Below are 20,328 nucleotides of genomic sequence, written 5' to 3'. Positions count from 1 at the left end.
TGGGGTGCCTGCGTGGCTCAGTTAAGCGTCCGACTATTGATTTCTGCTCAGGTCATGATGTCATGGTTCATGAATTTAAGCCCTGGTTTGGGCTCTGCACTAACAATGTGGAGCCTGCTTGGGATTGTCTGTCTCCCTCTCTCTGCCTCTCTCTCTCTCTCTCTCTCTCTCAAAAATAAATAAATAAAAATTTAAAAATAATAAAATAAAATAAGAATGTTGCACCAAGCCACTGCTTGTGAATTATACTGAAGAGTCCAGTGACTAGCTGAAAGTTGTTAAATGAACATAGATGTTGGCAGTTTTAGTAAACTTAAGAGTGAAGCTCCACAACTAGCAAATTTTTAACCAGAGACTTAGTTATGGACTCAAAATGAGCTCACAGATTATGTTTTTGTTTATTCATTTAATCAATGAATATTTACTCATTGCTGCATGCCACATTTGTGATAGGCCCAGAGATCACTCTTACAAAGCTAACATTCTGACAGAGTCCAAATAAGAATGAGAGAAAGTTGAAGGCACTATGGTCTCCATGGATCTTTGAGATCTGTGAAGCTAGGGTTGTTGGTGGTCAGGCTATGTTTTGGTAGACATAAAGTGTGAATCAGCCAACATAATAATAAACATGAATTGGGTACCCATTTTGTTAGCATTGCCAGAAGATGGGAATTAGGCTAACTTCCAGAGAATTGTATCCCCTCTTCTTTCCCCATCTTCAAAGTCATGTAATCAGATCATAAATATGGTGAGGAACTTAGATCAGTTCTCTCTTCCCAAATTTCTTTCATCACTGTTTGTTTGAGGCAACATGATAATAATAAACACTGAAAAAAAAAAAAACAGCTAATGCTGTTTACTTCCTGACTTGTTTTGTTTTGTTTTTTAATGTCTAACAGACTCTCCCTACCTATTTTTGATCTATTAGCACTCACTATGAACTAAAGGCTTACACAGAATTCATTGAAGGAATTCAAATAATCCCAGGGTGTCAGTGATAATACAGAAACTCTACACACCAAAGCATTTGTGGTGTTTTGCATGCAGAAGTGAATTTTATAAATAATGAAACTGGCCAAAAGAAATAACTAGTGGAAAATCTCCATTTTGTTGTTTCTCCTGTGACTTCATTAGCCAATAGACCCGTGTTTGAGGTCCTACAGCTGATCTAATCAGCCCAAGAATGTGGCCCCTTACTTTACTTCTGCAAATCCAGCACCCCCAACCTTCACCCAGGGATTCCTCAAATCCACATAGTGAGTACAAATATCAATGAATTATACTTTTTTAGAAAGGAAATATATTTTTTAAACTTGTTTTGGGTAATTTCTAAAGAAATTTTGTTTGTAATGGCGTTCATTTTTTTAAGTGTTTGGCCACTTTTGTTTTCTGAGGCTTTAAATAGCTCACCATCTTTTTAGAACTTGAGTTGCATCTCAGAACATACATTCAAACACACATATACACATTCGTACACATATATACACATGTATGTGTTAACAGCTAAAGCTTATGTCTATTTTATTAAAGACTGGATATTTTACATTCTTTTTTTTTTTTAATGTTTATTTATTTTTTGAAAGAGAGAGTGTGAGCAGGGGAGGGGCAGAGAAAGAGGGAGACACAGAATCTGAAGCAGGCGCCAGGCTCTGAGCTGTCAGCACAGACCCCGACACGGGGCTCAAACCCACGAACCATGAGATTATGATCTGAGCTGAAGTTGGATGCTTAACCGACTCAGCCACCCAGGTGCCGCTAAAGACTGGATATTTTACATTCTGAATTCTTTAGAAGAATCTATAATATAGAAGCTTCATAACAATAGAAGAAAGCAAGGTATGAGTTCAGTGAAAAAAATACTTGGTTTCATATGATGTAGCTGCACACTTAATAGTCATTAATCCTAAATTTTGAATTAAGGTTCCCAAGTGAGCTACATCTAGCAGAAGAAATATTTAACCGATAACTCTCATAGGAGAGAAAGATGAACAATTCTCCGACTTAATGGAAGGAACATTAACTAGGGAGTATTTAAACATCCTGAAAATAACCACAAACTTTCTGGAAATGTAATAATGAGGGATGTGTTCAGAGACATTGCCTCTAAATATATAGTGTGTAGAGTGGGTTGTTATGAAATTCAGTGTCTTATGGCTTGACTTGCTATTGTTATATAAGGTGGAGTGGCAAAGAGTTTTACATTTTCTACTTTTGTCCTCAGTAAAAATAAACTTCTTCCACATTTTACAGGTACGCTTTCCCCGTTGTTCTCAGTTCTACTTTGGATAGCAGTTGCAATCTGCACATCGATGCTATTTTTCTTCTCCAAGCCTGTGGGTATTCGGCCATTTCTTGTGTCAGTAATGCTCAGATCAATATATACAATAGGTCTTGGGCCTACATTAATACTTCTTGGTGCAGCTAATGTAAGTACTTTACTTAGCTTTGTCCTATTATAAATTAATTAAAAATGTACTAACTATAAAAGTGTAACTATATATTTTAACTCAGGTATGCATAGTAAATTCTTATGTGTTGTGAATCCAAATTAATGAGAGTTTAATTTGTACATTCTTAATTTTGAGGAGAAAAAAATGACAAGTAAAAATTTGATATATTTAAGAAGGTGGCATTTGAGGTGTGACCCAGTTCTGCAATCAATTTAATCCAATCCAGTTTTAATGCCTTCTATACCCAAAGCTATTGACAAAAATGCTTCTGAGCCACTGTTAACATCCTAAAGTGACTTCTAAACCACCCAAGAAAGATTAAATTATATTTGGTAGAATTTTAGAAGTAAGTACCTTTTATAAAATGATCAAAGAAAAAAGGATTGCTATATGAGAAAATACGAAATTGGTCTCTTTTTATGTGAACAAAACCTATAAACTTGTGAAAGACATAGATGAAATTAATATTTTTTTCACTAAATTTTAAAATATTAGAACAAAGGAGCACATTTCAAACCTCTGTTAGGTAGGTTTAAAATAAGTAAGCCAGAGTACCATTGTATAGCAATATGTATAGCATTATTATTGTATAGCAATAATGTATAGCATTAATGTATACAATTATTAGCATATTATTGTATACATTAGCATATATATTATATATGTATATATTAGCATATACAAATAGCAATAATTGTACTCAAGAGATAAAATTTTAAAGGGATTAGACAGCTTTCTACATGGTATATCCATAAAGGAATATTAAGAAAAGGGCAAATCCTCAGGTCAATGAAAGAAAAAATGTTCAATTAGTATATTGCTAATATGTCTGCTGAATACCTGAAGCACTGTCTATATCTTGTACTGTGTTTCTAACATAATGTCCTATATTCTGGTATCTGCATAAATGACTTATCTCCCCTACTACATTATACATTTCTTATGGATAATGATTGACCATTCAGTGTCTTGGATTGTCATTGGTACTAACAAATATTTCTTTAATGAATTAACTAATGAGTGAGTGAATGAATGAGTGAAAAATTATCTTTGTATTCTTCTACATTTACAGTGCCTTGTACATAAAATACATGGCAAGTATTTACTGAGAATGAACAAATGAAATAGTCAACCAAACTTTTGAGAATTATAAAGCTGAGATAGAATGACCAAGTCTGTGTTTCTGTCCATTAGCATATTACACTTCTTTGAAGGTTCAACATGGTATATATGACAGGTCCCAGTTAGAACATTCAGGCAACCAAATTACCAGTTATTCCTCAATCACTGTCAATAAAGGGAAGTTTACTGTACATGCAAAGAGATCTATCAGTGAAGAATTCTGTCAAGTACCAAATATACGATTCCTAAGCTTTTTGAGGGCAGGGGTTGTTATGTTCATGGTATAATCCTGCCCTCCTCATTCCCAACTCCATTTTTCTCCCACTTCATGCCTACTACTTAAACATTCAAAAATTATTTACTTGAACTGAACTTGTACTTTGAATGTTTTGAAAATAAGCTAATTTTGCAATATTGCCAACCAAGCTAATTGAAGAATCTTCATGGATTTATCTAAAATTTTCTAAATTGGGGTGCTTGGGTGGCTCAGTCAGTTAAGCGACCGACTTTGGCTCAGGTCATGATCTCGCCATTTCCAAGTTCGAGCCCCACGTCGGGCTCTCTGCTGACAGCTCAGAGCCTGGAGCCTGCTTTGGATTCTGTGTCTCCCTCTCTCTCTCTCTGCCCCTTCCCCACTCGTGCTCTGTCTTTCTCTCTCAAAAATAAATAAACATTAAAAAAATTAAAAAATAAAATAAAATTTTCTAAATCTATTAGAAAACTTGAATTAAGGAAGTCTGGCTTATTATTTTAAAAAAATACATTCAATTTTGAGCCAGATTATTTGAAGAAGCAAATAATATTCATAAAATGGCAGCTGGTCTTCAATAAGACATTAATTCAAGAAAGAGAATCTAAGTTTGATAAGTTGAAATAATAGCTAGCTAGAGTTGGGCCAGAAAAAAACAAGCATTTATTGGGCCTCTGTTATCTGATAGACATTGAAAACACCAAGAAGTGGAGAATGTGGTTCTTTCCATACAGAAGCTTCAAGAACATATAAAGAGATAAGGAAAAACATTTTAATGTCTATTGTGGAAACCAAAAACATTTGGAATTATTTTTCCTTTCCCCCTTGGGGACAGGTTAAAAAGATGATTTCTGCCTAAGGTTTGGTGAGAATAGTTTCATTACAGGAAATGAAAATTCATCTAAGAGGCAAGTATTGTACTTTAATTTCTTCATGGGGAGAAAATACATGGAAATGTATCTTTCTTATTAACTGTATGAATCTGTGAGTACTCTTCTATTTCTCACAGCATAAAAAATCCATTTGCACACCCCCATTATAATTTGGTAGTTCAGGGTATTTTGACAAAGAAAATAATCAACTTTAATTTGAAACAAACAAACTGGATAGAATAATTGTGATTTTGATAATATTGATAGAAGTTTTATGTATAGTTTTGATATTGTACAGATTAATAAAATGTTTTAGCCAATAATCATTCACCTTAACTTTTAACATAACAGGCTTCTTCCTGTGCTTTACCATTTCCCAGGAGGCAGGAAAAAAATTCAAACATTAATCAGCCCTATTTTGTAACTTAGGATTTAATATATTTATTTACTTAATTGGAACTTAAAAGTTTGCATTGTGTAACAGGTAAAACTAGAAGTGCTAAAATTATAAGTATCAGAAGTAGGGAGAAACAAAAGCAAGTATCTACCTGACAGTTATTCCTTAAGGAGAATCAGAATTCGAGATAGGCAGATCAAGCCTCTGAGTGTAATTTTTCTCATCGGTGAAATGAAGATATTAAAGCTTAGTCTTCACCCACCACTTGTTGAAAAGCTGAGTGTGAAGATTTAGAACAGGGCAGTAACAGTGATGCTATAATACCAAAAAAGGCTGCCATTTATCAAGCTCCTAATATGTGAGGTGCTATTTAATTGTAAAACATTGGTACCATAATCGTAAAAGTTATTGTGTTTCGGTTCACAGAGAGTTATTTGTTTCTGACTCAGTGTCTTTCATAATGTTAAGCAAATGTAGACAGTCACTTTTCTGGAACAGGAAACAAGTGGAAGGAAAAACCTCAATGTCTGTTCTGAGCATTTAATATTATCAGTTTCTGTTTATTATGATGCTCCATTTTTATCATCTTCACTCATTTCTAAAATCAAAGTTTTGTTTAGATTGCAACTAATTTCTCTGTCTTGTCACAAGGGTTCTCTCAATGTTTAAGATGTTTCAAAATATTCAGGTGTTTTTCTCTTAAAACGCATACCTTCTAACCCAGTACAGTTTACTTCTCATTGTCTACGTTGTAATGGAAATTAACATATTGTTTTGGTAAATATAAACACACATTTTATAAATTTTGGATCACCTAATATTTCTATACCACTAATAATGATAATATTCCCAGTCATATGGATGCTATATAATGTATTTAACCATTCCACTAATTTTTATTATTTACATTTTTAGATATTTTTTTCTAATAATGCAGTAAATACCTGTGTAAGATCTTTTAATATCTTCTAAATACTCTTATGTACAATGTTATTTTCTTCTGTAGTAGTGCCTGGAAATGTGTAATTTATTTAGGGCACTTGTAAATTATTTGCCTTTCTACAGTTATTTGCAAGGTGAAAGTGTTTCCTTCTGCCGAAACTTGGTCTTGCCATTTTGCAGACAGGAGAGACAGGTGGAGTTTAGCAGATAGCTGTCTATTAGCAATAAGCCACAGTGTTCAAATTTAGTAGTGTCATGCCCTTAGTTACTTACCTGCAGATAGTTTCCTGGTAGGGCTCATGTTACTGCTATAATGTTGAGCCCACCATATGTTCACTTAACATATACAAATTCAATTATATATTCTGAGTCAAAGCATTCTCTCTCTGTCTCTGTCTCTGTCTCTCTCTCTCTCTCTCTCTCTCTCACACACACACACACACACACACACACACAGCCTGTGTTTCATATAATATGGTCACTAAATGCTCATAACTAATTCTGATATTCAGTTGTAGTAGTAGAAAACTGCTTCAGTTGCTGGAGGAAGGACTAGCATGTGTTGAATTTATTAAAAGACAGTATAGTTTACACCACCCTTGTTTATGATACTGTTTTGTCAGCAATTTAAAAGATTTCCAGGGTGATATTGACTACCTGAAGATTTTCCTATGCTTTGACCATACAACCGTATCCTGTGTAAGATGTAACACTACTGAAATGGAGATTTTTTGTAACACCATTGAAATGGAGAGTTTTGAATCAAATCGCATCAGTTTTAGTAAGGATGATGGTTGATGACAATATAGTAATGTAGTTAATGTGTAGTTCAATAAATTCAATTTTACTTTTCAATAAATACTAGATGGCCTTTTTCAGTGGGGGTGGGGGGACGCTATAGTTTATTCCTGGAAAATAGGTTATTGTTTTCCCCTAGGCACAACGTAACATGGGGATAGAATTCCTGATCAGGGACATAGAACCAAATAAGACAAAAAGGATAAGATAAAGGCAGCTATAAATTTCTGTAATCACATAGAACAGTAAAATTTAAAGGACATCCCATAGAATTCTAGACCGTTGAGGCACCTTAAGGATTATTCACTTCCAGGCATTTCATTTTAGAAATGAGTATACAGAATCCGACAGAGACCAGGAAGATTTACTAAAGCAACTGGTGGCAGAGCCAAGAATGGAACCCAGATGGTCCAACTTCTAGTCCAGTGTCTTTCTATTCTGCTGCACTGTTAAAAGTCCTGTAAAGACATATCAGTGAATTATGAAGCATATATGAAAACAGTACTGTACTATATAATTAATTTACCCAATTAAAATTAATGAACTTGATTCACTCTACATTAATTAACAAATGGACATTAATTTTGTTTTTGCTTTTAGAAAACCTATTGGTAAATCATTTTTCAAAAGGCCACACAGAAAGCTTACATTGATGCTGTTTCCCTACCCGACTGCCTGCTTTTCCCCCACCATCACCCGAGTCACCTCATCCTCAACAAAATGTACAGTGAAAGGCAATTTTGAAGAATAGATGGAAAATGTTAAAAATATGTGGGACAGTTGTGGTCATTTAGATTATTAGTATGCTGCTTCAAGACTCTTCTCAGCACCAATTCAGAAGGGGCTGGTCTTTTAACCACCTTGTCAAGTTCCCACTCCCTCTATTTATCATTGCCCACACAGACCCTTGCCTCAGAAACGAAGATTGCCTAGGTAACAGTATTGACAAATGAAGGACTAGTTAGACAACATCAAGCGAGTCATGGCATGAAAAGGGAGAATAAGTTTTGTAATTTCTTCGTTACTATAAATATTCCCAACTTTCATGGAAATGCTCTATAAAAACAATGTATACATTTCAGGGTCACGGTGCAGGAAAAAACAGAGTTCAACTTTTTTCCTACCCACATCACTTATTCTCATACTTATTTCTCCTTGGTATGAACAAAGGACAATTTCCTTCCTTCTGATCTCCACAGAAATAGATGGATGTCACTGCCAATATCAACTCCACTCTAGTATGAGATGTAGTCAAGAGAACAGGGACATATCCATCAACACCAAGCTCTAGATCAAAGTTCGAGGAAAATAAAAATCAACCTGTAAACAAAGAAGGCAAACCTTTATTTTTCATGCAAAAGTAGCAGTGGCTTTTTTAGGCAGAAATAAGGCTTTTGCATTATTTGAGAACTGAAGTGTATCGCTTTGAGAACTTGAATTCAATGTATTGTTTTTCCTCAGTGTATAGATTTATAAATAGTTTTCCTGAATCATTTTTTAATGATCCAGTTTAGGGAAGTAAAGATCAGGAAACAACACATGAACAATTTGTCTTGAACATATCCACCCTTCTGAAAAGTCATAATTCCAGGTTTTAACTTTATTTTTTACAGAACTTATTATTTCTTTTTTGTATTGATAAACTATAGTGGGTGAATCAAGGCAAATAATTTGAACTTAAATAGCCATTCAAAACAATTTAAAGAGTAAAACATTGAATATTGCTTCACCTAGACATTCTGTATTTCACCATCTTCATGGTTGTTTATTGTCAAATAGGACACTTATCTGAACACCTTGTATATATTTCCTGTATATATTTGTATATATTTCCTGAGTTTTTAAATGATGACTTTTTATAATATTAAACTTACTCTTGGATAATAATCATAAAGACATCCATTATACTGTAACAATGCTTAATAATAAATATCTGATGATGAAATACTAAAATAATGAAGTACAACTTTCTGCTTGACATTATTCAAGTTCTCAAAAAGACGATGGAAGAACTGATAATACTGATTATTGAAAAGATAGTTAATTAGCATGGTGAAATTTTAGGGAAGGTTGAACTTCTATGCTATTGATTCAGTTTGACTGTTAACACATTTCTCATTTTGTCTGTATTGATTTGGACTTCAGAAAGTTGAAGGAAAAGGTTTTTCCCATCTCTTAAATTTCACTTCTGCCTCAAAGTGTTATGCTCCTTCTTATGTTATTTTAAATCATTCCATAAGGCAATTTTTTAAATATATAATATAGCTAAAGTCAACAATGTTGCAAAAAGCAACGTGTTTTCCCTCACTTAAGTTTGGACTAGAAAGACAAATATGGTGCCATCAGATAACTTGAAGAACTCAGGAAAAAATTTGGAAGAACTGAAATTTGAAATCTATAATTCTTTCCATGACGACTAAGAGGCAGAATTGTCTCTTTAGTTTATAAATAAAGTAGTGACTCCAGAACCAAATATATGACACTAAGTTTACGATAACTGTGTTCTTTGGAAGTCACCGCACAGATCACTGTTATTGCCAAAGAATCTCAGTGTAAATTTCTATATTCCAAAGTTACACCACAAAAGACAATTTTAAATAGTTTAAACACAAATACATAGCACCAAGCATAATAAACACTCCAAAATATCTAATGAATAATTACTTCACATGGAGCTTAGAAAATATATGCATACATTATATTTATTTTAACCTAACTGCATAAGTATATTCATATTTTCATGTATTTAAATTAAATTCAAGAATCACCTTTAATGGCTTGCTTTTTAAAAATAATATTCAGTAGAGAAAGTCTAGGCTAAAAAAATCAAGGATAGATCTTTTCTGGATATTTTCAGAGAAGATACTTTTCTGTTACATACCCAATATAATAAAAATATTACATATATTATTTTTAATATGGAAAATATGATGAGTAGTATTTAAAGCATCATTGTACTAAGTGTTTCAAATGTATTATGAATTGTTTAATACTCTGAAGAGGTCTATGCGGTGGGAGTTCCTTTACTCCAATTCTTCCGAAGAAACAGTCCAGGCCTGCAGCTGCATGACCAGGGTGCGACAGGGGTGAGACAGCCAGGGTTTAAATTCAGGTCTGCCTCGATTGTCCAGCTGGGGCTCTTCATCATTCTCATTTTCCCTGGAACTGCAGACAATACAACTTTTGTGTGTATTACGTTTACATGCAGATTTGTAAGCAGTGCTGAAAAATCACCAAATAAAAAAATGAGAAAAGAAAACCACAGAACTCGTGAATAATAGGTTTTGCCAATGACTGTTATTTTTGTGAGTTTCCAGATAAATAAGACAGTAAAATCTAATCTTTTCCTCCCTGTAGCTTTGTAATAAAATAGTGTTTCTGGTGAGTTTTGTGGGAAATCGTGGCACTTTCACCCGAGGCTACCGAGCGGTCATCCTGGATATGGCCTTTCTCTACCACGTGGCATATGTCCTGGTTTGCATGCTGGGCCTCTTTGTCCATGAATTCTTCTATAGCTTCCTGGTGAGTACTTCTCCGTGTGGACAATCAATGCTGAAAAAATACACAATGCTGCCTCTTCCTTTGATTTTTTTTTTTTTAAAGCAGGGCCTGACATTTAGGACAAATTATGTTATTTTTAGAATTTCCTAGGAAAAGTGTGAATTATTATTATTTTTAATCTTTTCCTCTGAGAAACCACATAGGTGGTGGAATTCTTTATTTCCTCTCTGAGAAGTCACTAACGACCCCACCTCTTGACCCAGGCTTCATATAGCAGCTGCTTTTGGTTTCGGCCAAATCCTTACTTCGCTTTACATTTAGAGAGTCTCGAACAGAGTGTAGGGGGAAAGTATGGGGATGTATTTTCATAGTACTGGAATCATTGCATTTTGTTTACAACAACAAATATTATTGTGACTTTAGAATGGCGTATACATAAAATGAGGGAGAAACTGCCAACCTAGTAAAAAAAAAACATAGTGAGTTGTTTTAAGTCTTCATTTCAGATTTAATGTGTCATTGTTGCTAAGCTTATCTCCATGTATCTAACTCATTAAATGGATTTGCAGATTTCTTCTAGAGGTCTGTTTTTTGTTTTTCACGTTATCCATTTTACTTCCTATATATAGACTCTTTGATAGCCATAAACTAGGAGAGGAGACAGTATAAATATGTGGTAATATTTTGAAACCTAAAACACTACCAGGTTAATATCACGATGTCATGGGAGAAATTTATTTATATCTCCCACCCATGGCTGGCATGCAGTGGAGAGCACTAGCCAGTAAAATAATTCCTGAAACCTAAGGTAAAGATCTAAAAACATTACGATGGCCCTGTTTGCTTGGGTCATGAGGAACAAATCCATTGCCTACTGCTTTCCTGTTTTCTAGCAAACCCATGTAGGAAGACTGAAAAGAGGCAAATTTTCTATTTACTCTCAAAGAGCCCCCGTGATACACAACTATCTTCTAGCTAGTTAAGTTAGATTATTCAACAGTCAAAAGTAGATTTTTTTTTCTGTTCCAGGGATCCAAATGAATTCCCTTTCTGCTCTAATTTTCCATAAAGAATCCACTTTTTAAAACATGCCTGTGATATATAAAGTCTTATTATACTCAGCACTTTTACCGGACTGTGATATATAACAAACATTCTGTAATGTTTTTGTGCTTCAACCCTTCTCGTCTATAAAATCGATAGGGAGAGGATGATAGACTCGTACTATCAAGATTCATTAAAGAGATAATATTAAAAAAACATGTGAAATGATGTATGTAAATCTTTATGTTTTCCAAGAAAAGGCATTTGGCAAAATGAAGGTGTATTTGAATTATTATATTAGCTATTGATAGTAATGTTACTTTTAATTTACGTTACTTAACCTCATTTTCCAGTTGTATTTTCTTCTTGTGTTTTATCTTTCAAATCTTACAATACTGATGCTAATTTGTTTTCACCGGGTTGTTTGTGAAAACGATATTATCCATTTTTAAAAGTTTGTTTATTTATTTATTATTTATTTATTTAGAGAACGAGAGTGAGAGCAAGAGAGAGGCAGAGAGAGAGGGAGAGAGTGAGAATCCCATGTGGGGCTCTATCTCACAAACTATGAGATCATGACCTGGGCAAAATCGAGAGTCAGACACTTAACTGACTAGGCCACCCAGGCACCCCAAGGATATTGTCCATTTTGATGTTTAGAGTACTAGAAGGAAATTATAATGGACGTGATGCCAAAATGGCATTTAAGTATTTTTTAAAATATGTATTGTATTTTAAAAAATACATGAATATGTATTCCTAGTTACATCCACAAATACCAATACTTTATCCAAAATAATAAAAGCCATTTTCCTTTCAGATATAAATAGAAAGAACCATCAACCTGCCCAATGTCAATACCTTTTTTGCCTTCCCAAGATTCTGATTCCATGGGAATGGAATGGGGCCCAGAAATAAGCATTTTTAGTAAGCATCCCATGGGCTTCTGGAAGTGATAAACTTTTAGAAACCATTCAGAAGTGACCTAGAGTCCATTGCCAAACCTTTTCTTTAAGCCACTATTGAGTTAAAGTAAAGGAATATCTCCTTTATGTCAATGACATGCTTAAGTAAGTTAAGTCAGAGTGTCGATAATTTGGAAGTTGAATTTGCATTAGTTAATTTTGTCTGTACTGAGGAACATTGACTTTATTTCTGGAAGCTTCTGCTCCCTCCAGAAGATAAGCAGATAGCAAAATATTTAAACACTTTTTTTTATGTATGATCATGATAAAATATCAACTTCCTAAGGTGAACAAATAAGGTAATATCTTTATGGCAATTATTTGCAAGACTAGAATTAAATTGGAAAGTAAGTATATAACCCTCAGTACTCAGCAAAACAGAGTATAAACAAGGCCCTGGTGTTTCCAAAGGGATTTGTGACACTGGTAATGGATCATTTCAACCAGTTCAGAAATTCTAATCAGTGCCCTCAGAGAGCAGGAGACAAACCTTAATTATTCCAACTTCCAAAATAGTATTCATTTCCAAACAGATATTTATGCCTTTTTAAGTGAATGTTAATTTATTGCTTTTAACCCGCTTTTGATAATATAACATGTACTTGCTTATGTATAATTTCAACTTAATAATAGAGCAATAAATAAAATTGCTCTTGGTGTGGACTCCAGACAGCAAACACATACCTAGGTTCTTGACCAGTGCATAGATTCTCTACTACTAAACACAAAATGGATAATAACCCATTAGAGGAAGTGGAAATTTAACAAATTGTGTCCTATAGTTTTGCTTATACTTCTGTTTCCAAATGTACATACTAAAATAATAGGTTTTGTCTTTGTTATGTCCCTGTAGCCAGGAAATGCATTTCCATTCCTCAAATATTTTTAAATTTCCTATCTTTTCTATGGCAGCAGGCTCATCAAATTGTTCTGGTAGTTTCTCCTCTAATCCTTCGATTAAACAATACATTTAATGAATCTGTCAATGATTCATCACTTAGGCAAATGTAATTCAGCATTCTCACCTTAGCCATTTTACGTATTCCAGAAGCAACTGCAGAACATCAGTAAGACTAAAAATAAGGAATAAGTAACTAAGTTGGTTAAGTATAGTATTATAATTTTTCTAAATTCAAATGTGACACTATGCTATTTCTGTATCTTACAAAATTAAAGTTATGTTGGTTATGAAACCAACACACATTATATGCACATTATATGCCGTGTTAGAGTTATCTTTATTGAAAAACAGTTTATTAATACATTCCAACTGTAGAAGAAACACATATTTTGGTGCACCTTTAAGGTATCACTTAGATTGTTATTTTTTCGCAGACAAACTAAAATGGCTTGCATTTGTATCCATAGTTACCTTTACGTTTATTCAGCTTTTGCTCCATTGCATTTTTTTCTTGTTTTGTTTTGTGTTTGTAGCTGTTTGATTTGGTGTACAGAGAAGAGACTCTGCTCAATGTCATAAAGAGTGTCACACGGAATGGCCGCTCCATTATTCTAACTGCAGTCCTGGCTCTCATCCTTGTCTACCTGTTTTCCATTATTGGATTCCTTTTTCTGAAGGATGACTTCACAATGGAAGTGGATAGGCTGAAAAACAGAACTCCCGTTACAGGTATTGCTATTACCACCAAATGAGCTTCCTCTCGTGGCAGACATGACTTGTACACAGCTTAAGAGCATTACAGATAAACACTAATGGAGGAAATGTTTCCTTGAAAACATGTTCTTGTTCACTGAGAGCTCATGAATGTCCAATACTCCTCAGCGGTTTTTTAGCCGCCAATGTGTATAGAGAAATCCTGATATAAGAAACATCATCTGGGCTCAGTTTCAGTGAGAAAGTTTCAACAATGCTAACTATTTTCCAGAAGACAGTCAACAACTTCAGTGTAGGAGAATGGCTTTGGAATCTTTTCTTCCTCTTTTTTCCTGTCTCCCCCCAAGAACAACATCTAGCATCATTCACAACCATTATTCCACATATGTTTGCTCACGGTACATCATATTATACTTAAATAATTGAAAATGATAAATGTTTTGATTTGGAAACCATCAGGAAGTAAGAAATTTGGTATTGAAAAAATGCTCAACATGCTGTCATTAAGGAGCTCAATTCATCAGTATGTGGCTATCACAATTTCTGTACAATATTTCTGTTTTCTGACTGGTTAGACATCATCCACTTAGACTTACTGTGATTCTTGTGGTGATAGGGCTTATTCTTTCCATCTTACTTTGAATTTTTATTTATCATGCTTTCTAATGGTTTCTTTTTTTCCCCCTTTCCTACCTTTTGTTGTTTGGGTTAAATTTCTTTGTTACTCTTTTTCCTCCTCTCCTGCTTTGCTGGATACAAATCATAGTTCTGCACTTTGCTGTTTGTTTCTCTGGGTGATTCTGCTGCCTATGAGTTGTAGAGAATGGAAACCACAAAATGACTCTCCCCTCAAGCCATTAAATTTAAAGGTATGACATAATTAGTGGTGACTTATAAACAATATTCTTTCTTGCCTTTAACAAACATTTCTTGATTATTAAATTGATGACAGATGGTAGTTTCTTGCTTAGAATATGGGATAATTAGGTGATGTTTAGATCTGTTATTAAGTCTAAGTGATCAAAGCACAGAATAGAAATGTCATATACATAGATAGAAAGTTATTAAACTGGAGACTGAATTTCATACCTAGGTATTCATCTTTATTCAGAGGAACGTGAAATATTTTGTTACTGTCTTTCCTGTTCTCCCATAAATGTTACTTGTTCCAGAATTTTACAGGCATATATATTTAAAGAAAGGGCTCATATTTGTAAGTAGCCTCTCAAACTCCCCCAAAACTATCTGTGAATCATAAACAAAAATCTTCAGGTTTTAATTATTTCTTATTTACCAGGCATGATCACAATGAGTTACTCAGTACAGGGAGAGTCTGAAGCTGAAGCAATCACAATCCCTGAATCCAAATGTATACAATAGTTATTGTTTTCTGACTCTAGTCATAAATATTTTTGTGTTATTAAAAAGGATGTTAGTGACATTATGAACATTTCTTCCTTAGAAATATAAAAAGGGGCACCTCGGTGGCTCAGTTGGTTAAGTGTCTGACTTCAGCTCAGGTCATGATCTCGCAGTTTATGGGTTCAAGCCCCGGGTTAGTCTCTGTGCTGACAGCTCAGAGCCTGGAGCCTGCTTCACATTCTGTGTGTCTCCCTCTCTCTCTGCCCCTCCCCACTCATGCTCTGTCTTTCAGAAATGAATAAAAGTTAAAAATTTTTTTATTTTTATTTTTTATTTTTATTTTTCTAATTTTTAATGTTTATTTATTTTTGAGAGAGATACAGAGCATGAACAGGGGAGGGGCAGAGAGAGAGGGAGACACAGAATCCAAATCACGCTCCAGGCTCTGAGCTGTCAGCACAGAGTCCTACGTGGGGCTTGAACTCACAAACCGTGAGATCATGACCTGAGCCAAAGTTGGATCCTAACTGACTGAGCCACCCAGGTGCCCCAGAAAATAAAAATTTTTTTTAAAGAAATATAAAAATATCTTTCCTTTTTTCTTACAAAATAGGCAGCATTAGACCTAAAATGTCAAGATCTTTATTAAAAAATGTTCATATTTAGGGGTGCCTGGGTGGCTCAGTCAGTTGAGAGTCCGACTTTGGCTCAGGCCATGATCTCACTGTCTGTGAGGTCGAGCCCTGCGTCGGGCTCTGTGCTGTCGAGGCCTGGAGCCTGCTTCGGATTCTGTGTCTCCCTCTCTCTCTGCCCCTCCCCCACTCATGCTCTGTCTCTATCAAAAAGTGAATAAAAGTTAAAAATTTTTTTTAAAAATGTGCATATTTACATGAAAAACTGTTAAATAAGAGAAAGCATTTGTAAATACTATGAAAATCTAGTATACAAGAAGTTAAACTCTTGACTCTTCATAGATTGAGAATGTTTGTTGCATAGGGCTGAGAGTGAATATGATATTGTGCCCTGAGGAAAGCGCCTTTATTTTCATAATATTTTTAATTATTTAATTTGTAACACCATCTGTCTATTGATAAATAGCATCAAGTTTGTTTTTTCAAGTACCAAACACTATTTGCTCCCAAAGTTGAGGTAAAGCTTATTGAGGATAACCAGCCTAGGTAGCAAGTGAAATCTGGAGGGCAGACATGTGCAGTTGTTCAGGGGGTAGGAAATAGTCATGGGAAAGCCAGGAGGTGGGAACAAGGAGGGAAGGTTGGGAGTTCTAGAGCTTGCGGCAGAGCATTGCAGACACATAGGAGAGTGGAGAATGGATAATTTGCAAATGGCATCGGGAATTTAGGAAAACGCAGATCCTACCTCTGAGACGCGGGGCCCCGCGCTCCACAGAGGAAGCAGCTGCCACTTGACGGGGTTGAGGGGGGCCCATGTCTTAGAAAAGCCCAAGGAGTTGGAGAGAAGGATCTGTTGACAAGCAGAGATTACAGTGTTTCTCACGTGTTCTTTCTTCCCCCTTCTCAGTGCTGCCCTCTGGCTTCCCACCCTCATTTCCTCTCACCCAGGAGACTAGGAACCTCTTAGGTGGCTTCCCCACCTGCAGCCCCTTCTTCCCGCCCAATTCATTCATTGTAACCTCTGATTGATTCGGTGTCTCATTGATTCAAAAACTGCTGGGATCTGCACTGGCTGTGAGATGTTTGGTTTAAAACAATAGCCTGGATGCTCAGGTCACTCTGCTCCCATGTCTGTGCCTTCGCTGGCCTCTGTGCCTTTTGTCATAACAAACTGCACCAGGAATCCCGCCCACCCCCCCCCCCCCATCTTTCTATGTGTGAATCCCATGTCTTTAGATGTATCCTTCTCCAAAACGCTTTCTGTTTGTTTGTCTGTTTGTTTGTTTGTTTGTTCCTAGAATTCACGTCTCTCTCGTAATGCACTCCATTACGTTAACTGTACTTTACTTCCTCCACTCAAGGGTAATCCTGTCTTTGCCTCTCGGTATTCCCGAATTATCAGGTCTCTGAGGCCTCGACTCTGGGCCCTCAGAGCCTGGCATGGAGCCAATAAATATTAAGTAAGAGAATGGCCACCAGGACACATTCAGAAACCCCATCTGTCTCCTTCTCTGACCACCAGAAACCCTCTCCAGCACCAGATGGTGCACCTGCCCTTTCCCCGGAGCTTGCCCCAGTCAAGGGGCAAGGAAAGGTGGAGGTGAATGTGTGACCTCCCTTCCCTGAGTGGACTCTGTCTTTCTCAGCTCCAAGGCTTGGGTTGCAGGCAACCCCAGGCCTGGTCCGTCCCCCAATCATGTGTCCTAACTTCAGCTCCTGTTTGTCACTTCTGCCCTCATCTCATCAGAGAACCAGGATAACTTGGTGTGATGTTGCTCTGATATGCACTTGAGTATTTCTTCAATCCTTTGTATATACAAATGAACTTACTCCTGCCCCTCCTTCTCACGGACTTTGATGACTGTTTGAAAAATCGGTTTGAAGAGAGGGAGGGAGGCAAACCACAAGAGACTTAAATACAGAGAACAAACCAAGGGTTATGGGGGGTGGGGGAGAGGAGAAAGTGGGTGATGGGCATTGAGGCAGGCACCTGTTGGGATGAGCACTGGGTGTTGTATGGAAACCAATTTGACAATAAATTATGTTAAAATTTTTTTAAAAAAAGAAAAATCGGTTTGAGAAGTATGAACCTCTTTACTTTGTATTTGTTACTAACAACAAAAAAAAATTTCTTATAAAGCTTCTTTCGCACAGATACGAAGTTTACCATTTTCTGTTCCATTCTGGCTGGGGAGATAAGCCAAGCAGATGGATCCTTGGGAACTAAGGGAGAAAAGAAAGATTCCCCCCACCCCCCCCCCCAACTGTACTGTTAGAACTGCCATGACCTGAAAGTCTCTACCTGCTATAGGGACTAACCAGTGGCTTAGAATCTGGGAAACCAACTGCTCTGGGGGAAATGTGTTCTGTCATTCCAAGTCTGAATCCTGAATGCATTTGGCCATGGAAACATTGTACATGGTGGTTAAGGTCTGCATTATTATTAATACTTTATCTTTGCCACTTCAAAAAGGTATAAAAGGCTTTTAGTGGGTTGGCTTGTGAACTTACTCCCTATTTATAAAATGCCTTCAATACACAAAACTGTGTTCAGAGTTCCAAACCAAGTTCCTAAAAGACTTTAGGATCACAGCTAAGTTGAGGTAGTAGTGATTTTTATTTATACGCCTTTGTAACTATATGTTCATTTCTTGTCATTTGCGTATTTGTCTCTATACCATATTCTAATTTGTGTGTTCTCAGGGAGTAATGAAGTTCCTACTATGACTTTAACTTCAATGATGGGAACATGTGAAAAGGACAACTGCTCACCCACAATACCAGCTTCAAATACAGGTCTGTAAAAAGGACCCCAGAACAGTACAAACCTGATACTTTGTAGTTATGTTTATTACTGCTAAGGGAGTTGCTCTAAGAATTTCCTGGTGGATTGAAATAGAATCATGGAGGGTAAAAGAACCAAAAAGTTTCAAACTAGAGAAAGGATTCCCATATCTGTCATTTTGTATCCCCACCCCATTCCTTATATTATTCCTATTCTTGAGGATTTATCAGATTTACCTTGTGGTACCTGCTGCTAAAAATACTATTACCGGGGCGCCTGGGTGGCGCAGTCGGTTAAGCGTCCGACTTCAGCCAGGTCACGATCTCGCGGTCCGTGAGTTCGAGCCCCGCGTCAGGCTCTGGGCTGATGGCTCGGAGCCTGGAGCCTGTTTCCGATTCTGTGTCTCCCTCTCTCTCTGACCCTCCCCCGTTCATGCTCTGTCTCTCTCTGTCCCAAAAATAAATAAAAAACGTTGAAAAAAAAAATTAAAAAAAAAATACTATTACCAAATTGCAAACCCATACCACACTTGACACCCTTTTAAATGTATAGCCTTTAACAGAGAATCTGGAAACACACAGGCTTGGAACTCAAAAGACTTGGTATAATCCTGGACTTCCCACTTTCTAGCTCTCTGTCTTAGATATGTTATGCAAATTTCCTGGACTTTGTTCACATGGTTTGCCCAGAGTGGGAGGGGGTGAGGGACCAGACAGACAGACAGAGAGAATATGATACTTTCCTTGCTTCCAAAGGAGCAAATGGGAACCATGCTCATAAAAAGAATTTTTGAAACTCTAAATTGTTCTCAATGGTTTGGAAACTATGGCATATGTGAAATTTAATGAACTGTAGAAGGAATTAGTGATCTCTTTCCAGAAGCAGCAGTGATTTAGGGAGTATATATCTTTAAATATTTGAAGAGTTTTATATATAAAAAAGGAGTGGATCCAGTCTGTATTACATCTATGAAAGGCAACAGTGGACTCAGGGGAGATGATGGAAGGAAGAGTTAAGCACAGTGTGAGGACAGAGTCCCCCCTTTCCATCTGGGAGCACACTGTTTCTCTGATCATAATGATAGGGGCTTCTTTCCTAAATTGCCTTTTTCCTTGAGATGTTGGATTGTTGCATGAGGAAAAATGGATATGCCCTTTGGCGAATGAAACATTTCAACCTTTATGACCTAAGGGGAGAAATAAACACATGTACATTCCATCCTAATGTCTCAGTAGTCAAAGGAACTGTGAGCAACTGCCTCCCAGGCTTCTTTCCTCCCCTAAGTCCTGGCTACTGGGCTAAGGCTTCCAAACAACAAACCAGCTCATTCCATGCTTGCGTAGCTTTACTGTGCTCTGCAATTTCTAAAATCCTGGTACATGCATCCTCCAGTCTAAACATTTCCAATTTCCTCAGCCTTCCCTACATATTACAGCAGTGACTTTTGATGTAACACTCCAAGGCAAGAAGCTGAGTGGTGTTATCTTATTCTGGATAGTGGAATTGGGAATCACACCATACCCTTGACCCAGATTTGGCTGACTCTTGGCTAACATGCCATTCTTCACTGGTTCAGCTGTTAAGCCATAAATG

General features: G+C 36.3%; 1 protein-coding gene across 2 annotated transcripts in view; it reads left to right on the top strand.

Annotated features, from left to right (window-relative positions):
- ITPR2 (inositol 1,4,5-trisphosphate receptor type 2) overlaps nt 1-20,328 on the top strand; it is a 487,005-nt gene that overhangs the window by 396,188 nt on the left and 70,489 nt on the right. For both annotated transcript variants that reach the window (XM_042991994.1, XM_042991993.1), the window contains exons 49-52: nt 2,251-2,426; nt 10,189-10,353; nt 13,776-13,971; nt 18,654-18,746. In XM_042991994.1, coding sequence (XP_042847928.1) covers nt 2,251-2,426; nt 10,189-10,353; nt 13,776-13,971; nt 18,654-18,746 — 630 coding nt within the window. The remainder of the gene's footprint in view (nt 1-2,250; nt 2,427-10,188; nt 10,354-13,775; nt 13,972-18,653; nt 18,747-20,328) is intronic.

Source organism: Panthera tigris, chromosome B4, assembly GCF_018350195.1.
Source record: "Panthera tigris isolate Pti1 chromosome B4, P.tigris_Pti1_mat1.1, whole genome shotgun sequence".
Lineage (NCBI taxonomy): Eukaryota > Metazoa > Chordata > Mammalia > Carnivora > Felidae > Panthera > Panthera tigris.
The sequence above is the reverse complement of the archived record's forward strand: the minus strand, read 5'-3'. Positions and strand labels throughout refer to the sequence as shown.